We start from the raw sequence: 16,296 nt of genomic DNA on the forward strand, positions 1-16,296 counted from the left end.
GCTTTTCTTTTGTAATGTAGTGCCCTGCTTTTATCTTCTTTTCCACCTCACTTGTTGACGTCTCCATCTTTCATGTTAATTAATCTTGGGGAACTGCACTTTGTTTTCCCGCCCACTCCCACCCACAGCAAAGATAAAACCGCAGGACTCTTGGGATCCCTCTAGACCAGGCTGCAAAAACAAGGGCAACAAACACCGATGGCCCAACACTGGGCTTGGTGTTACAGGGCCCTTATATTTAACAGACAAATTTCAGGTTGTCTTATTTATTTTTAAAAATCTAATCTCTGCATACTGCAACTGAAAACACAAGCAGATGACAACATGTGCAGCACATTTAGAAATGATACGCTGCAAAGTAAGAAAAAAACCCAACCAAATATTGCGACATGTTATCAAAACAGAAAACCCAACCACATACTGAGAACACAGCCAACTAGAGAAACATGTCACAAAACCAGAAAAGGACTGAATACAGAAGCTCTGAGTTGCACAGAACTCAACAGATGTTTCCAAGGAACACGACAATGAACATGCCCAGACACACTTGCCAAGGTTTGTGGCTAAAATTAAAAAAAGTTTTTTTTTAAGCTTTTTAAGATAAGACACACATACTTAATATCCACATACACAGGTACATAATATCTGAAACATGCAATCAGAAGATTGAAACAAAAAAAGATATGTGAGCTCATTCCCATTAAATGTATTAAATTTCTTTTTCATTAGTTTCCATTGTGCTCTGTTTGACTTGCAGCGTTTCTGTGTTTGTTTCTTTACGCTCTGATAGTGCTTTTAGCTGAGTAAACAATAGGAGTCATTCTTCCAGCTCCGCTGCAAATACATTTTCTAATTCCTTTAGTGAAAGCAGAGTCAGTGTCAACCACCACAGCTTCTCATACAGGCACAGTTTGTGTTCTGAGCAGTTTATATTAAGCACAAGAAGACGAGAGGTGGAGTTTTCATTTCAGGTCGGCTGTTACATCTTTTACTGTGAACATATTTGTGTGTGCAGACTGCTCGCTGTGATATCATGTTTATGCAGTTAACTAATCAAACCTTCAACCCTGAAAAAGCTCCAGTGTAGGCTCGAGTTCTGTTAAGAGCATTGAATGGTGTGCTGTATTGTGGGATTTGTGCAGTTCTCTGTCCCAAACTTCATGAGAGGTTGTATAGCCTTGGGTGCGGCACCACCTCCCACAACTCATGTTCAAACCTGTTCCTCTAGGGCTGCAAAGGCCTCTTTACGTAATCATTTATTTAAAGAAGAAAAAGACCTTATTCCTCAGATAAGTCACATATGGTACATCAGTGCACTCACAGCCTCTCACAGCATATTAGCTTTGGCATGAGTTGCTGGGTTGTTTTCCTTGATTCAACTCTTGGAGTATTTGAATTAGACTGTATCTTTGGATTTGTTTGTTTTGTATGCACTCTGCGTGAACTTTAGATACATGCTTATTGAAAGTGATTAAAGTGTTGGCAACATGACATTTGCTGACATTTTATAGGAATACATGACCTTCAGTTCATTTTGTTAAAAATGAACCCCTGCAATTAGCGTGCACCTGGACCGAGGCAGGCTGGGACCTGTCAGAGAAATGTATAGAATATTATGTAAGTTTTCGTCTTTGAACTTTTAAAATTACAACTTGTTTGCGTTCATGCTTGCGTGCGTATGTGCGTGTGTATGACTTAGGCGGGGCCACATTTTAGAGGAAAGACCAGTTTTCTGGCTTGTTGAATTTAGGATAAAAGCTGTGTTCCCAGCTATGAAAAGAAAGCTGATTTTTGGGTCTAGGGTTAGGGTTAGGGTTAGGGTTAGGGTTAGGGAAATTGTGGGTTAGGGTAAGTATCCAGAAAATGAATGTCAAGCCCCTTTCACTCATGCAGGAACATTTCCTGCATGGACTCATGTGTAAAGGGAAACAATGATCAGTATTCAGAGAAATATGCTCTGCTCACGTCCCACCTACAAACCTAAAATTTCAGGGGAAATGCCTGTACGGCTGTATTGTGAATAAAAGTAGTAGTAGCAGGTAGACACACGTAAGATGTTACTTCCTTCTAACACTTTCATGGGGAGCTAGCAAGCCAATCCTCTGCTCGTGATGAATTTGAATCTGCGACTTAAATACAGTTTAGTATTCACAGTGCTTCTGCAGGTGATTTGATAACTAACAAGTAAAAATAAACACATTAGAAGAACACTGACATCAGATAAAAACAGCAAGAATCTTTTTCTGTTACTGTTGAGTTTCATGCATCCAAAAGTGTTGCATTGCCACCATCTGCTGGACTGTCCCTTGCCCTATCTATTCAGGCACCGTCATGGCATGTGTGAAAGGGCACAAAATACAAATGTGCATATGTGAACAGTGAAAATCCCAAGCGGTGCCTGAAAATTACCTCAGTAATGTGAAAGAAGCTCAAGTCTTTGCTAGTTTACACAAAAGAGACCTAAGTAAACAAGTGTGTGTTTGTGTGCATGTGAGTGTTGACACACCAGATCATGTAGCGAGTGCCTTCAGGATGATTACAAATGTTTTCCCAGGATACAGTCTCTCATTGTGACCTTCGGTGTTTTGTTTTTTTAATATTTATTTTCAAAGTTAAGGTCCTCATTTTCCCATGAAAGAGCTTTCTAAGAGCATTGAAAGATCAAGTTATTTCCTGAAGTGCACTAACTTATGTGGAACCCTACAGTCCCACCAAACATGACAGAACACCAAGTAAAATACTGTTTGAAGAAGATTTATTGTCGAGCAAACAGAACTCCAGGTGTTGCCAACGGTAGCACACCGAGAAAGGTTTTCTCTGAGCAGAAGTCGTGAAGACTTTTGTGGCAGATTTTAATCTTAGTAATCTGTTCAGGTACAGCAGGTTCAGCATGAGGAGATCAACATGGAGATGTTTTATTTTTCCCAAATTACTCCTATCAGCAGTTTGCTTTTACGCTTGATGTGGCAGCAGTGCAGGACAAGATAGAACAGCAGAGGAAAACACGTACAACAGTGCCACCCACTGGATAAACAAGTGTGGTGCAGTGATCACTGAACCACAGGCAGTGACTCAGACTACAGTTGACAGTAAAGTTTCAGAAACCTGAACAAAGACTCATCCATTAGCACCTCTTCATTAAAAAAATCTGCAGGAAAGTTGTTTACACCTCTTACAGCAGAAACACTATTTGGTGAAGGCACTTTGGTGAACGAATCGTTAAAGAACTGGATAATAAAGCAGAGTAGGTGTGCTTTTTCTTAACTTCCAAGACCAAGATCATCAACATGACAAGACAGTAACAAACACATCACTCCGCAGCCTCAGGCTCAGGCTCAGCCTCCTCCTGCTCCTCCATCTTCTCCACAGCAGCCTCCTCCTCAGCTGCTATCTGTACTTCCTCCTCCTTTTGCTCTTCCTGCTCTTCCTGCACCTCCTCCTTCTCCTCCACTGTCTTGTCCTCGGTCTTGATCATCACGGTTTCTGTCTTGGTGACTGTGGTGCTCTTCACTGATGCCCCCTCGATATCAGCGATAGCATTGCCGCTGGCCTTGACTCCACCGAAGGAGCAGCTGACGTAGGATGGGGTTCTGGAGCTCTCCAGGCCGTAGGCGTTGTAGTTCACAGCTGCACATTGAAAAGTAAAGGACTGTCATTAGCACCAACACACAATAGTGGGGAAAAGGGTGGTAAAAGGTGACATTTGGATAGACACGTGTCTATAATGATCTGAATATCTTTTTGTAACGTCAAAGGCTGTGGGGGAGTTACTAATAATCTTAGAAATCTCAGCACATGTCAGAAACAGAAGGTGATGAAGGCCTAAATTGCCAACTGAGACATTAAATGACTGTATTACAGTATGGGACATTTCATCAGACTGCAGTGCAGCAGGTCATTGGAGCTTCAAGCCATGTCCAGGTTACGCTCACTGAGGTCATTGACTTCACTGCAGTCACGCCAAGGTTGGGTTTGTTACATAAACTATTTTTTTGAAGGTGTCTGACAAGAGAGACTTTAACGCTAGGTGTGAGATGGATAACCTGATGTAAACGACAGCAGCATGCAACTTTGATGATAGTGATGATTGTGATGATTCTTCCAGCACCCATCACTGCCACCTTAACCGAAATGTGGCTGGCTACATTTGGCTGTGAGGCAGGGACAGCATTGGTATTTGTTCATTCATAAAGCTTTGATGCAGATGTTTCCACTCCATATGTCGTCCCTTTTAACTCTGACCTCACATAATCTTGGCAGTCGTTCACAGAATAAGTTGTTGCTCCACGCTCCCTCATCTGCAAAAGACCATAAACCTGGACACTCTGCCCCCCTTATGGCTTTTTTAATGCCTTATCTATGTAAGTGTGTGTAAATGCTTTTAACCACACATCTGCACCTTAGCATATTTATCACCCTGTATTTCTACTTTTAGTGATCATCTATTGCTATTGTTGTTTGTTGTTTTGTATGGTTTCATTTCTGCTTTAACTGATATGCATGATGGTTTTTTGTTTGCTTAGTGACTGTTTTATCTTTGTCAAAGTCTTTGTTCATGCTCAGCATCATTGAAAATGAGGGTCTCCCTCACTTGATTGATCTTAAATAAAGGTTTGAATGAATGAATGAATGAATTGTATAAAGAGTTTTAACACAATATCTTTTTGAGCATGTATTTGGTGTTTTCCAAATGGAAACACAGTTTTGGTATTTGTTTCATCTCTTCTCTTAAGCAGGCTTTTCCTTCCAATAACTGCAACTTCCTTTAACTGCAGTGTGAGTGTGTCAACTAGAGTTGAAATCAGGGGCTTAATTTATGAAGGGCATGTCCCTTTCAGAGAGTAGTACTTGAGCCTTCTACTTTTAACAGTCCTACAGCTAACGTTATATTCAATCAAAATATTAAATAAAAATAAATATATAATAACTTTACATACTAAGACTACATGGAAACAGTGCCCACTCAAGTTCCTAGTCCCTCCTTCGACTCCCCCTCCCATTAGCAATGTCTAAACCCTCAAGATTACAGATGGAATACAGAAGATTTTTCTCCACAAAATGCTGTGATTGATTTCTTCATACACACTCCATTAAGTTAGTTAACATTACATTACAAGCATTCACAGTGAGGTCATGTTGGAATATCAATACCACTTGGTAAATATCTTAAAGTCAGCTCGCCATAGAATACGGCTTTGTTTATCTGCTGTGTTTTTACATGTGCTGCGTTTTATTTCAAACAAGCACAGTCAGTTCACAGCTGTAATTTATTGGAAATCATTTATTGTGTCTGACTGCATGTAGAATGTGTAGGAAAAAAACACATGTGGAATAAAATCATCTCCCGGGTGCTATTATTTACCCTCCACGTGATGAAGGGGACATATCAAAACTAATAAAACACTTTGTTGCGCCTTGTTCTATTTTGGGTAGGGGTGTCTGAAAAACTAGAGCCCTTTTAAGGGAATGTGTCTATGCTAACTTTGTCCCCAGCCCTCCCAAATTCCACCCTGGTTGATATATTCATTATCTTATCATATGACATTTATTATTTTGACTTGTACATGAAATATGAAAGCATTTTTTTTTGTTTCCTGATTTTTAAAGTGTGTTGTGGGTTTATATTGTAACATGGCAAAAGTCAAGAGTTAAACACTTTAACCCAGGGGTGTCAAACATAAACAAATCTGTATCAGTCTGTCTTAAAACAGTATGGCAGGGGATGACTTCACCTGCTTCTTCAATCGCTTCTACTTTAGTGGAAAATTATGGGAAAAAAGTCACATGTAATGAACGTGAGTAGTAGACTGACTGAATGTGGAAAAACTGAAACATACTGTTGAATTTTCACATATTTTTGTGGGATATCGCAGGCTGTTCATCATCATCACCATCATCAAAAGGAAAAATCTGAAGGGGTTGTTATTTAAAAGTTAATGTGTAGTGGTTTTACTGATCCGGCCCTCTGGAGATCAAACTGGGCTGTATGTGGCCCCTGAACTAAATTGAGTTTGACACTCCTGCTTTAACCATTTGCACCATTTGAGGTAGAAAATGCACTTACAAGTCTGTTTGGAAATGCTGGTCTTGATTCCAGTTGCTAGCCTGTAGAGAAAAACAGTCAAACACAGGAGCAAAGAGAACACCATGAGACACACATGATAATATTCCTGTAAACAAGACACTTCTCATCACTTCCACAGGGTGGTGCTGTTACAACACTATCCTACCTGTACTCCTCTCCTTCCAGCAGTTTCCTGTAGGTGGCGATCTCAATGTCCAGAGCCAGCTTCACATTCATCAGTTCCTGGTACTGGCGGACTTGAAGGGCCATATCCTGCTTGGCTCTCTGGAGAGCTTCCTCTAGGTCTCTGATACGGAGTTTAGCATCTTTCACAGCCATCTCACCGCGCTCCTCAGCCTCTGCGATCTGAGTTTCCAGACTGTTTCTCTGAGAGTAGAAGAAAGAAAGCAGAATGGATAGTAGTGCAAACATCCAAGGTGCTACTAACAGAGTTTCCTGAATTACTGGTGAATATTACATAATAAAGAAGTCATCCAATCAAATAAAGTCAATTTAAGACTAGATCCTATTACGGTAAAATGTGTCTAAATAAACAAATCTAAAACCTGTTATTCTCACCTGTGCTTTAACCATGTCAATTTCAGACTGGAGCCTCATTATCCTGCGGTTCATCTCAGCGATCTCAGCCTTGGTTGACTTCAGGTCATCACCGTATCTGCCTGCGGACTGCTGCATCTCTGCATACTGGTACAGACAGGGACAAGTCAGACTGACACATCAAAATGCAACATGATAATCCAGGTACATGCTAATCTTCTGCTACACCAGATCTTGCTGATGTTTGTTTTGAGCCTAATTTTTTGGCATGTTTAAATTCGACATAATTATCACGGTATTCTCACCTTAGTCTTGTACCATGACTCAGCCTCGGCTCTGCTACGGTTGGCAATGTCCTCATACTGGGCTCGCACTTCAGCGACGATGGCGTCCATGTCAAGGTTGCGGCTGTTGTCCATCTCAACCACAACGGATGTGTCCTTGACCTGGCTCTGCAGCTCATGGATTTCCTGCACAGGATAAATACATGAACATAAGCAGAGAGGACATGGACATGGTAAGCCATCATTGTTTAGAGGTGACGTATAGCTAATTCAGTTATTCGTCAATGTGCCTCTAAAAAAGTGAAATAAGTTTATTACTGCATCATAGATCTGCTTCAGGAACTCAATCTCGTCAGAGAGCCCGTCCAGTTTGGCTTCCAGCTCCACTTTAATCATGTAGGCTGCGTCGGTGTCCTGCACAGGAACATTGAGAATATTCATCGTTGCATGTTGCCACAGCCCTGAAGTACAGATGGTCATTGTGTGTTCTCATTCTGCTCAAAGGCTAACTATAGTGTCAAGATCAACCTAAACACACCTTCTTCAGGAGGACAAAGTTGTTTTCACATTCATTGCGCTTGTTGATCTCATCCTCATACCTGAAAAAAGAAAAATTAAAATGTATGTAAAGCCTTTAAATCAGAATGAATAATAACTATCTACAAAATTTAATCTTTGTGATTCCATCTGATGCAGGAAGTGTGTAGGCACACAGTAAAAAAAAAAAAGTTGAATCAAAATTTACATGTGCTTTCACCTGCAATAACATTATTTGTCACTTGGGGGCAGCAGAAACAAGTTGTAAACACAATATGTGATCATGTCATCCCACTCCAAGATATCACCTGTTACATTGCTATGGTGAGCGTATTAGCATTCAGTTTTAAATGTACACATCCAGCAGATATGAAGCAACATTACAATTCATCTGGAGATTTTTTTATTGTTCCTTTTTTGCATTACATAATTAGATAGTACAGAGAGACATGAAAGGGAGGAGAGAGATGGGAGGATGGCATACAGCAAAGAGCCGGGGGTCAGAATCGAACCCCGCCCACTACTAAGACCTCAGCCTACATGTGGTGCACACCTACCAGGTAAGCAGCTACAGTGCTCCTGGAGTCATATGCCTGGCCATGTGGCAAACATAAGTCCAATATTCCCAAGCTCTCTTGATGGAAATATCTGGCTCTTTAGCTGCTAAATGCTTGGCTATATTCACCAGCTAGCTTTGCTTTTGGTGCTGGGTGAGGTATGCACAGTGAGTTGTTGTAGCTTTTTTGCTGGAAACAGCTGCCTGCTATTGCTAAATGACACGGATGAGTACAATGGGACTGAACCAAGTACGAATGAAACACACTAAAATGATCTGTATAGTGAAGAGGAACACTTCTTTGACATTGTTATTATTACAAGTTTGATTAGTGGAGCATTAAAGGAAAAACCGAGTTAAATAGAAGTGACTTCCTCTCCAGCATCTGCATCGAAAGGAACAGATTGTGCTCAGTGGAAGAAAACAGGATTTGCATGAATGTGCAGACAGCTGTTTGTTGAAACTATCTGCCTGCTGCGACTGAAATGAGCTGTGAGATCGAACCAGAATGGTAAAGCTGAGATGAAAGACAGCAACATGATCTTTAAAGCTGAGGTGAACAGCCGAGTCTGGATATGATTCTTTGTGGGTTCGTCACTGCAAGCAATCAATTTATTGTACAAGCAGACATTTGATCCATTGTTAATATAATAGTATTGATCTTAAGAAGGTCGAAATCCTCTACTCCACTCACTTGTTCTTGAAGTCCTCAACCAGGCCCGTCATGTGATGCAGGTCGGACTCAAGTTTGACTTTTTCATGCCCCAAGTTGTCTAGCTGCTTGCGGAGGTTGGCAATGTAGGCTTCGAACATGGCATCGATGTTGGAGCGAGACGTGGTCTGTTCCTGCACAAGTTTCCACTTTGTCTCGAGCATTTTGTTCTGCTGTTCTAGGAAGCGTACCTGCAGACAGAAAAGTAAATGAGCGATCAATAAACTAGCTGCAAATAAACACTTCTGTACCCATGGATCACACAGAAATAACTGTGAGTGGATTAATAAAATAATGGGAAGATGGGGCTGCATCTACATACATAACTTTTGCAATGTATGCGGAGGGTGGTCAGTGAGATACATGTGGTGTGGACAGAGAAAGAATGCATATAAAGAGAAGGTGGGCGTGACTCAGGGAACATGAATGGATTCACTTTGTTTGCTGATGGACAAAGAAGTGCATAAGGATCAACTGAAGGAGAAATGACTAATTGAACCTCTCCCACCTCCAACACTCTAAATGTCACATCAATTACCCCCTCACTCATTTCTAACCCATAGTGCCACATCTCAACACAAAGAGGCACTGTTTCCCAATTTCCCCTTTACAACTCTCCTATTGAGCGTCTTGACCCTGGGTGGGGTCCTGCTACCACCAGGCAAACATGATGAGAAACACACAGCTCCACATGTGTGTGTGTGTGTGTGTGCACCATATCACATGGAATGCGAGCTTTGTTTTACAACTTGAATAATTAGCCTCAGCGTGATTGATTCACAGTTTAACCCACACTGCTCTGGGGTGCGTCCTAAAACAAGAATGTTACAATGGGCGATCGCTGCAGAATCAATGTCAGGTGGAGAGGAGTGGAAGCTCCTGTCTGATAAGAGACATGGAAGCGATCTCTGTTTGACAGTGGGTGCACAATACTACTGTCAAGGAAACTGCTTTATTGACTGTTATACAGCCTCATAACGTGAGAATTGTTCAGATCACTGATGGGAGTTCAGTTGACTTTTTTTTTGTTACTATAGTGATCTTCTGAGTGGCGGATCCTTCTATAGGTGACAGCTGCCTAAGGCGGCATCCACAGGGAGGGGCGGGGCACGATAAAAATCAAACATAAGAGAAATGTTGGAATGGAGTGTATGTGGAGGGGATTAAGGAGGAGACAAAATTTGCACATTCTGTTCTCTTGTTTGGGGGTGGGGGGGTTGAATGTGCTAGGTTTGGCACTGTTTGTTACTAATTATTATTGTAAGTTAGCTAAGTTGTTGTGTTGGTTTCTTGTTAGAAATAAATGCAATAAATAAGAAAATGTATTATTATCATTATGTAGTGTAGATATAATCATATAATATAGAATATTTTTGCTTTAGGGGGGTGGGGGGGCAGGGGAAGCTTGCCCAGGGCGCCAAACGTGCTAGGTCCGGCCCTGGATATACTTCACTCAGTATATAATAAGCATGTCTCAATCAAACCTTTCCCCGACCACACCCACTCTTTTTTTCTCCAATTGTGCTAGGTCCGGTACTGTTTGTAATTTATAATTCTTGTTTGTTAGCTAAGTTGTTGTGTTGATTTCTTGTTAGTAAATGCAGTAAATTAAAAACTATTATCATTGTTATTACTATTATAGTCGATACATAATATATAAAAGATAATCATTTTGTCCTGGGGGGCAGGCAGGGGAAGTTTGCCCAGGGCACCAAACGTGCTGGGTCCGGCCCTGGATCTGCTCCACTCACTATCTAATAAGCATGTATCAATCAAACCTTTCCCCGACCACGCCCACTCTTTTGTGTTTGCACAGTTTGTGATTATTCAGGAAATTTGAAAATAGCTCAACACATAACATTTTGCAAAACAAGAATGCAAGAGAGACCTGGTGCTTTATCCACTTTCATAACCCTAAAGTCTCTTTTTGTTCAGGATATTGCTCACATTGTGATGCACCCCTCGAAGTAAACTTGCTCTGCTCTTCATCCCAGCCGTGCATGTACTCTGTATTTAGCTTAATTCTCTTATCTGAGCTGTGTGATCTCACCTGAGAGTGAAAACATGTGAGGAAGCTAAGCCTTTACTCAAAACAGCCCGTGTCCTCCACAGCATCGTGGTGCATGGCTTTTAGCAGGCTGCACATTGTTATATATACAGGGACTGTATTGTATTCGCAGGGATTGTCTCAAAGATGATCTCCATTGTGAAATCAGACCTATTTCACCTTGAGCTATTTTGGCTTTCAATACCCTAATTTCCTCTAAGGTCCCTGGGCTATTTTTCTACTCTGTGGGATTGAGTAGCTTTATCCCAGCAGTCATAGAAACAGAACAGAACATCAGGAACAAAAAACCCAAACGGCAACATACTGCATGTGCTGTTTGTTGCTATTGTTGCAGTTTTACATATGTAGTTTTTTGGCCATTAACGACAAATGTCCTCTCATCTCAGTCTTAAATTGACTGACCTTGTCAATGAAGGTAGCAAAGCGGTTGTTCAGGGTCTTGATCTGCTCCTTCTCCTGGGTGCGGACTGCCTGGATGTTGGGGTCAATCTCCAGGTTCAGGGGGGCCAGCAGGCTCTTGTTCACGGTCACCGCTGTGATTGGGGCTGCCATACCATTGGCCATGCCACCTCCCATGCCACCTCCAATACCTCCACCAAAGCCAATATAGCCAAACTCCACTCCACCTCCTCTTTGCCCAGACCCCCCAGCAATATACCCACCGGCCACTTTAAACCCCCCAGCACCCACAGCAGCACCACTGCTGCCCACTCCTCCATAGGAGCTGCGGACAGCGTAGCTCTGCCTGCCACTGCCCACACCAGAGCCACCGTAACCGGAGAATGAGCGGCTGCTGTAGCCTTGGGATGGGCCCCTGGAGGAGGACACAGTAGAATAGCTGGTGGTCTTCATGGCTCTGACAGACATGGTCACAGAGGGAGCCTGTAGCACAGAGGTGGTGTGAGAGGAGAGACTCTGCTGAGGGAAGGAGAACCAGGCAGATAGACCCTCCCCGGTCCCTGGTGCTATTTATCAGAGCAGGGGAGGGACCCTGCTGAGGTGCGATTGGCTGGTGTCCTCGGCAGGGGAGTGAAGGATGAGGGAGGGAGGGGGGGGGGGGGGGGGGGGGGGGGGGGGGGGATGTCAGGGAAGAAAATCGCCTCGTGTTACACATTTACTGTGTGTTGGACAGAGCACAAGAATTACATAATAGTCACTCTGCCAGTTTCTATAAAACTACTGCAGAAACACTGGAAGGCTCTCACCAGGCTTTTTATTCATGAAATGACATTTTCCAGTCTTACAACATTGCTTTACATCACGGTGAGAAACACTCCCAGCCTATTCTGCATCCATAGAAATACACTGTACTTCAGAGTCTACATCTTATTTCTATCATCAGTACACAAACGTGCACACACACACACACACAACAACAACACAAGACTATTAAGTCAACCCTTGGGTATAATGAATAATTTTATGACCTCCTCCTGTACTTTACAACAGTTCTCATAGACGTGACATATTGCAGAGTAAATTGTGGTTGCCCAGTGTGATGTGCTTTATGTGTTTGTGCAGTGACTGTGTGTCTCATAATTGTGGGAGAACCAGATTTATCCACTGACTTTATTCTGCTATCGATGGCAGGCGTGTTGCAACAAATACCTGCATTAAACTCAAAAATGATTGAAAACGGAAAAAAAAGGTAAGTAGACTTCTACACACAGTAGCATCTAGAACGTCAAGTTAAAAGCCTGTGTTTAAAGTCTGCACATTGCACAGTTGTAAGGTGCAGTGTGTCGGATGTTGTCATTATCAGCTGTGATCAATGGACCAAACCAGGCAAATTGACACTCACACGCAAGGACTATTGATGAGCATTCCTTCCATATCAGCCTGGTGAAGCGCAAACAGTGTCTTTGTCTCTTACCCTGGACCGCACCTTACTCTTTAACATCTCTACCCACCCATAAAAAGACAACATAAAACTACTGAGACTGCACATCCCAGATAGATAGATAGATAGATAGATAGATAGATAGATAGATGTTTTTGTGTACCTTTGTTTCCATAGTAAGGCCTTATCATATCATTTCATGAACCCAACCGCCATCTCATTCTGTGGAAATCATGATTCATTTGATGCTTGGCAGATTTATGACTCATGATCTTTTCTGAGCGATTCGATGACTGTTGCCTAATTTTTAACAGTATAAACCCCTTGCTCCCTCAACGAGCATTTTCACCACACCCCTCCTCCTTTTGTTTCAAGGTTTTTGGAAAGAAAGAAAAAACTCCCACAGTACTGTGTTGTGGAAACTAAACATGAAACAGCAAAGGGGGCATATGTTGTGGAAAGTGCATCTTAACAACCTGAGAGGGACTTCCAGGCTTTGGACCGATCAAAAAGTGCATGTTTTGCTTGGCTCCTCTCAAACAGTGACGTGACTCTTCACAATGGAGCTGCTGTGCTAAACTTGGAGGCGACCATATATGTACAAGTCAACCAGTTTTTGTTGTTTCATTAACTCAGCCTCTCCAACAAACACACCAGCCAATGAACAAAGCTGTATTTATTTCCCCATGACTCAAACAGAATTAAATTGAATCTCCTGGCCCTGGATATACTTCTGATAAGCTAATTCCTCATTCTTTGTGCATGAGACAAAGATGGTAATTTAAGAAGCTACTCCGCTGACCTTGAGTCTCTTAAGAGGCCAGTGATGTCTTGGTTTGTACGAAGCTGCTATATGACACATCAAGTGAGGAATGTGCTGAGAGAAACACATACATGCTACAAGACAGAGGGGTGGGACGGAGAGAAAAGATGAGCAAGTGGGGGGGCATGAGAAGACAATTAGCAAAGATAAGAAACAATCCTATTTCACAAGGAATGACAGATTGAGATGTTCAGTGAGAGTGGGCTGTGAATCATAATGGTGTGCAGTAATATTAAGCAGGGCTGCAGGCTATGGCAAAGGTGATGACATCGCTCCTGCATGCATCTTTATAATGGTAATGGTGATAATAATAACATAATGGACTTTATGCATGCAGTGCTTTCTGAACAATATAAAAAATCCAACATTAAACTCAAGTTAAAGGCTGCAGTTGAGGGAAAAGTCATAAAAACAGAACAGGAAAATGCAGAAAACAAGTTAAAGGGAAAGACAAATACTATAAAAGCCTGTCCGTAAGAATGTTTTTTAAGAGGTGATGGACGACGGTCATAAAGCTGTACTTCACTGTGATGTGAAGGACCCTGCCAAGCCCTCAATACTATCAGTTAAATCAGTTATAAAACTCACTTCCTGCTTCGCCCTGTGATTCCTGTTCAAACAGATAGTCTCCAGCACAGGCATGAAGAAAATCTACAGGACACGGTGCATGGAGTTTAACAATGGGAGCACACATGAACTCTCTGTAACAAGTCAGGGAGAAAAGGTACAGAACATGCAGTTCTGTAAGCTTCCTAACTCTTTTCTCATTCCAGTGTGTTTATAGGCTTTGAGACTTATGCCCCCTAGTGTCGGAAGGATGGAGGTGTAAATTTGCAGTTTAGGAATTGCAGAGGAGGAGTGGCATGATGTGGTCACATGTTATCATCACTGTTCCTCACTCACTATGAGCTTATCTGCTGTATGAAACTTGATCCATACAAGAGGATGCTGCTGATTTGTTAACCACGCTAGAGGTATGACTCTAGGGGTGGCAATGTTAGTCAGTCCGTCCACTGCTTTGGTCCAGATGGAACATTTTTAGACTATTAGATGGATTGCAGGGAAAACATTCACAGTCCACATGGATATAACCATTTGATTTTGGACTTTTGGCCCCCCGAGGTTTTCTCTAGGGCCCCAATGAGGTCTACATTTGTGATTCAGACCAGCAGCAACCTCCCGGGCTGAAAAATGAAGTCAACACTGAAGTGACGAAAACTGTGGTTCTTTAGTGGCCAATTGAGGCTGGCTCCAAAAGCCAGTCAATTCCCATGGACCTTCATGTGAAAATGCCCAACGCCAGAAGTAATATAAACATGTTTACAGCCTGGTACAAAAAACGGTTTTGACTTCTATAGGTAAATTAAAGATTCATGACAAATGTACGAAGGGTGAATATTAATATGCTATAACTCATCTGTGTACATTTTATTAAGGCTTAAAGTTACACATAATTAAGGGCGTGGCAGCTTTGAGTGACAGCCTAAATCTGATGCAGGGGGCTAACTAGCATGTCATATTTTGAGGTGTCCAGCCACTGACCAAGTATCAGTATTTGATGAGTTGGGAGAGAGAATGTGTTGCGTCTGCAGATACTGCAGATAAAGTCCTCGGGCTCCCAGTCAGATACAGCCCTGGCTCCACACCAGCTCCACCCTCCTGTCCAAATATGTTCACCTCTGGCTCCAAGATGGTGACGGCCAAAATGCAAAACAGGAGCCCACAAGCTAATGGGTGACATCATGGTGGATGGTGGCTATGTTACTTTTATACAGTCCGTGGATTCAGAGTGAGTGTCTTGACTTCTTAAAGGAAATGGCCACTTTAGAATGAAAATACAGACAGTACTTACTGACCCTCATGCCAACAAGAAGTCAGTGTAGTTTTTTAATGCACAAAACTCGTTCGGGGTATCGGAGGTTAACACCTAGCCGGAATAACAGCTACACTTGAAGTGCATGGAACCCACATTTTGAAAATGTAATAAAACTCCGCTAATGCATTTCAAAAACGTCAGAACGGCTCGTCCATCGTAATCCAAGTGGCCTGAATCCGCGGCATGCAAAATTGACAATTGAAAATACGTAATTTACTCCACTTTTATAGCATAATTTCTCACCGTGGTCAGTTAGCCTGCGTGTTGCGTTTACATGGCAACTCGCGCGAGACTAGCTGATGGCTAGTCGTGGTGCTAGTTCTCGAGTCTCGCGCAAGTTGCCATGTAAACACAGCACTCCTACAGGGCAGGCTAACTGACCACGGTGAGAAATTATGCTATAAATGTGGAGTAAAGGATGACCATTTCCTTAAATGGAGAATAAATGCAATGAAGTCAGGTTTTATCGAGGAAATTTCAGTTTTCCCTAAACTTTGCATCAGGACCAAGTACTTGCAAAACAGCCATTCCCTTCAAACTCAGCTGCACTTTGTATTAAGTACTAATTAGCAAATGTTACCATGTTAACAGACTAAATTAAGATGGTGAACATGGTATACCTGCTCAATATCAGCATGTTAGCATTGTTTTTAGGAGCATGTTAGCATGCTGATTTTAGCATTTAGCTCAAAGAAATACTTTGCAGAAATAAATGATCTGTGCTTCTGTTCATACTACATGTGCTTTGTTGCATATCAAAGCTGTAAAAGGATACAGTGTGTCCTGAGTTGCTTAGCTTTTCACAAATTTGACATATATTCATGTCGGCTGACTTTACTATTCTTAAAAAAAATAAATCTCACATTTACTACATACAGATTTTTCCCTATTGTGTTAGGAAGAAACAGTTTTACTTCCTTAATGAAACTAATCATTTGTGTCCACGTGAGAAAAGGGAGTATAAGTGACTCAGCCGTA

The 16,296-nt window shown here is 42.0% G+C and overlaps 1 protein-coding gene across 1 annotated transcript; it reads right to left on the reverse strand.

Annotated features, from left to right (window-relative positions):
- Nucleotides 1-2,738: 2,738 nt before the first annotated feature.
- Nucleotides 2,739-11,729, reverse strand: LOC126386286 (keratin, type II cytoskeletal 8-like). The gene is made up of 9 exons (XM_050038527.1): nt 11,182-11,729; nt 8,694-8,902; nt 7,445-7,505; nt 7,225-7,320; nt 6,928-7,092; nt 6,644-6,769; nt 6,231-6,451; nt 6,065-6,105; nt 2,739-3,627 (listed from the first exon to the last, which is right to left on the reverse strand). The coding sequence occupies exons 1-9, from the start codon at nt 11,644-11,646 to the stop codon at nt 3,311-3,313; spliced, it is 1,701 nt and encodes a 566-aa protein (XP_049894484.1). The 5' UTR covers nt 11,647-11,729; the 3' UTR covers nt 2,739-3,310.
- Between the last annotated feature and the right edge of the window lie 4,567 nt (nt 11,730-16,296).

Source organism: Epinephelus moara, chromosome 24 (genome assembly GCF_006386435.1).
Source record: "Epinephelus moara isolate mb chromosome 24, YSFRI_EMoa_1.0, whole genome shotgun sequence".
NCBI classification, from domain to species: domain Eukaryota; kingdom Metazoa; phylum Chordata; class Actinopteri; order Perciformes; family Serranidae; genus Epinephelus; species Epinephelus moara.

Coding starts and splice junctions, on each gene's coding strand:
- LOC126386286 (XM_050038527.1), bottom strand. CDS start 11,646: ATGTCTGTCAGAGCCATGAAGACCACCAGCTATTCTACTGTGTCCTCC. Junction 7,506..8,693: donor GTTGAGGACTTCAAGAACAA/GTGAGTGGAGTA, acceptor TTCTTTTTTCAG/GTATGAGGATGAGATCAACA. Junction 3,628..6,064: donor CAGCATTTCCAAACAGACTT/GTAAGTGCATTT, acceptor TTCAATGTGCAG/CTGTGAACTACAACGCCTAC.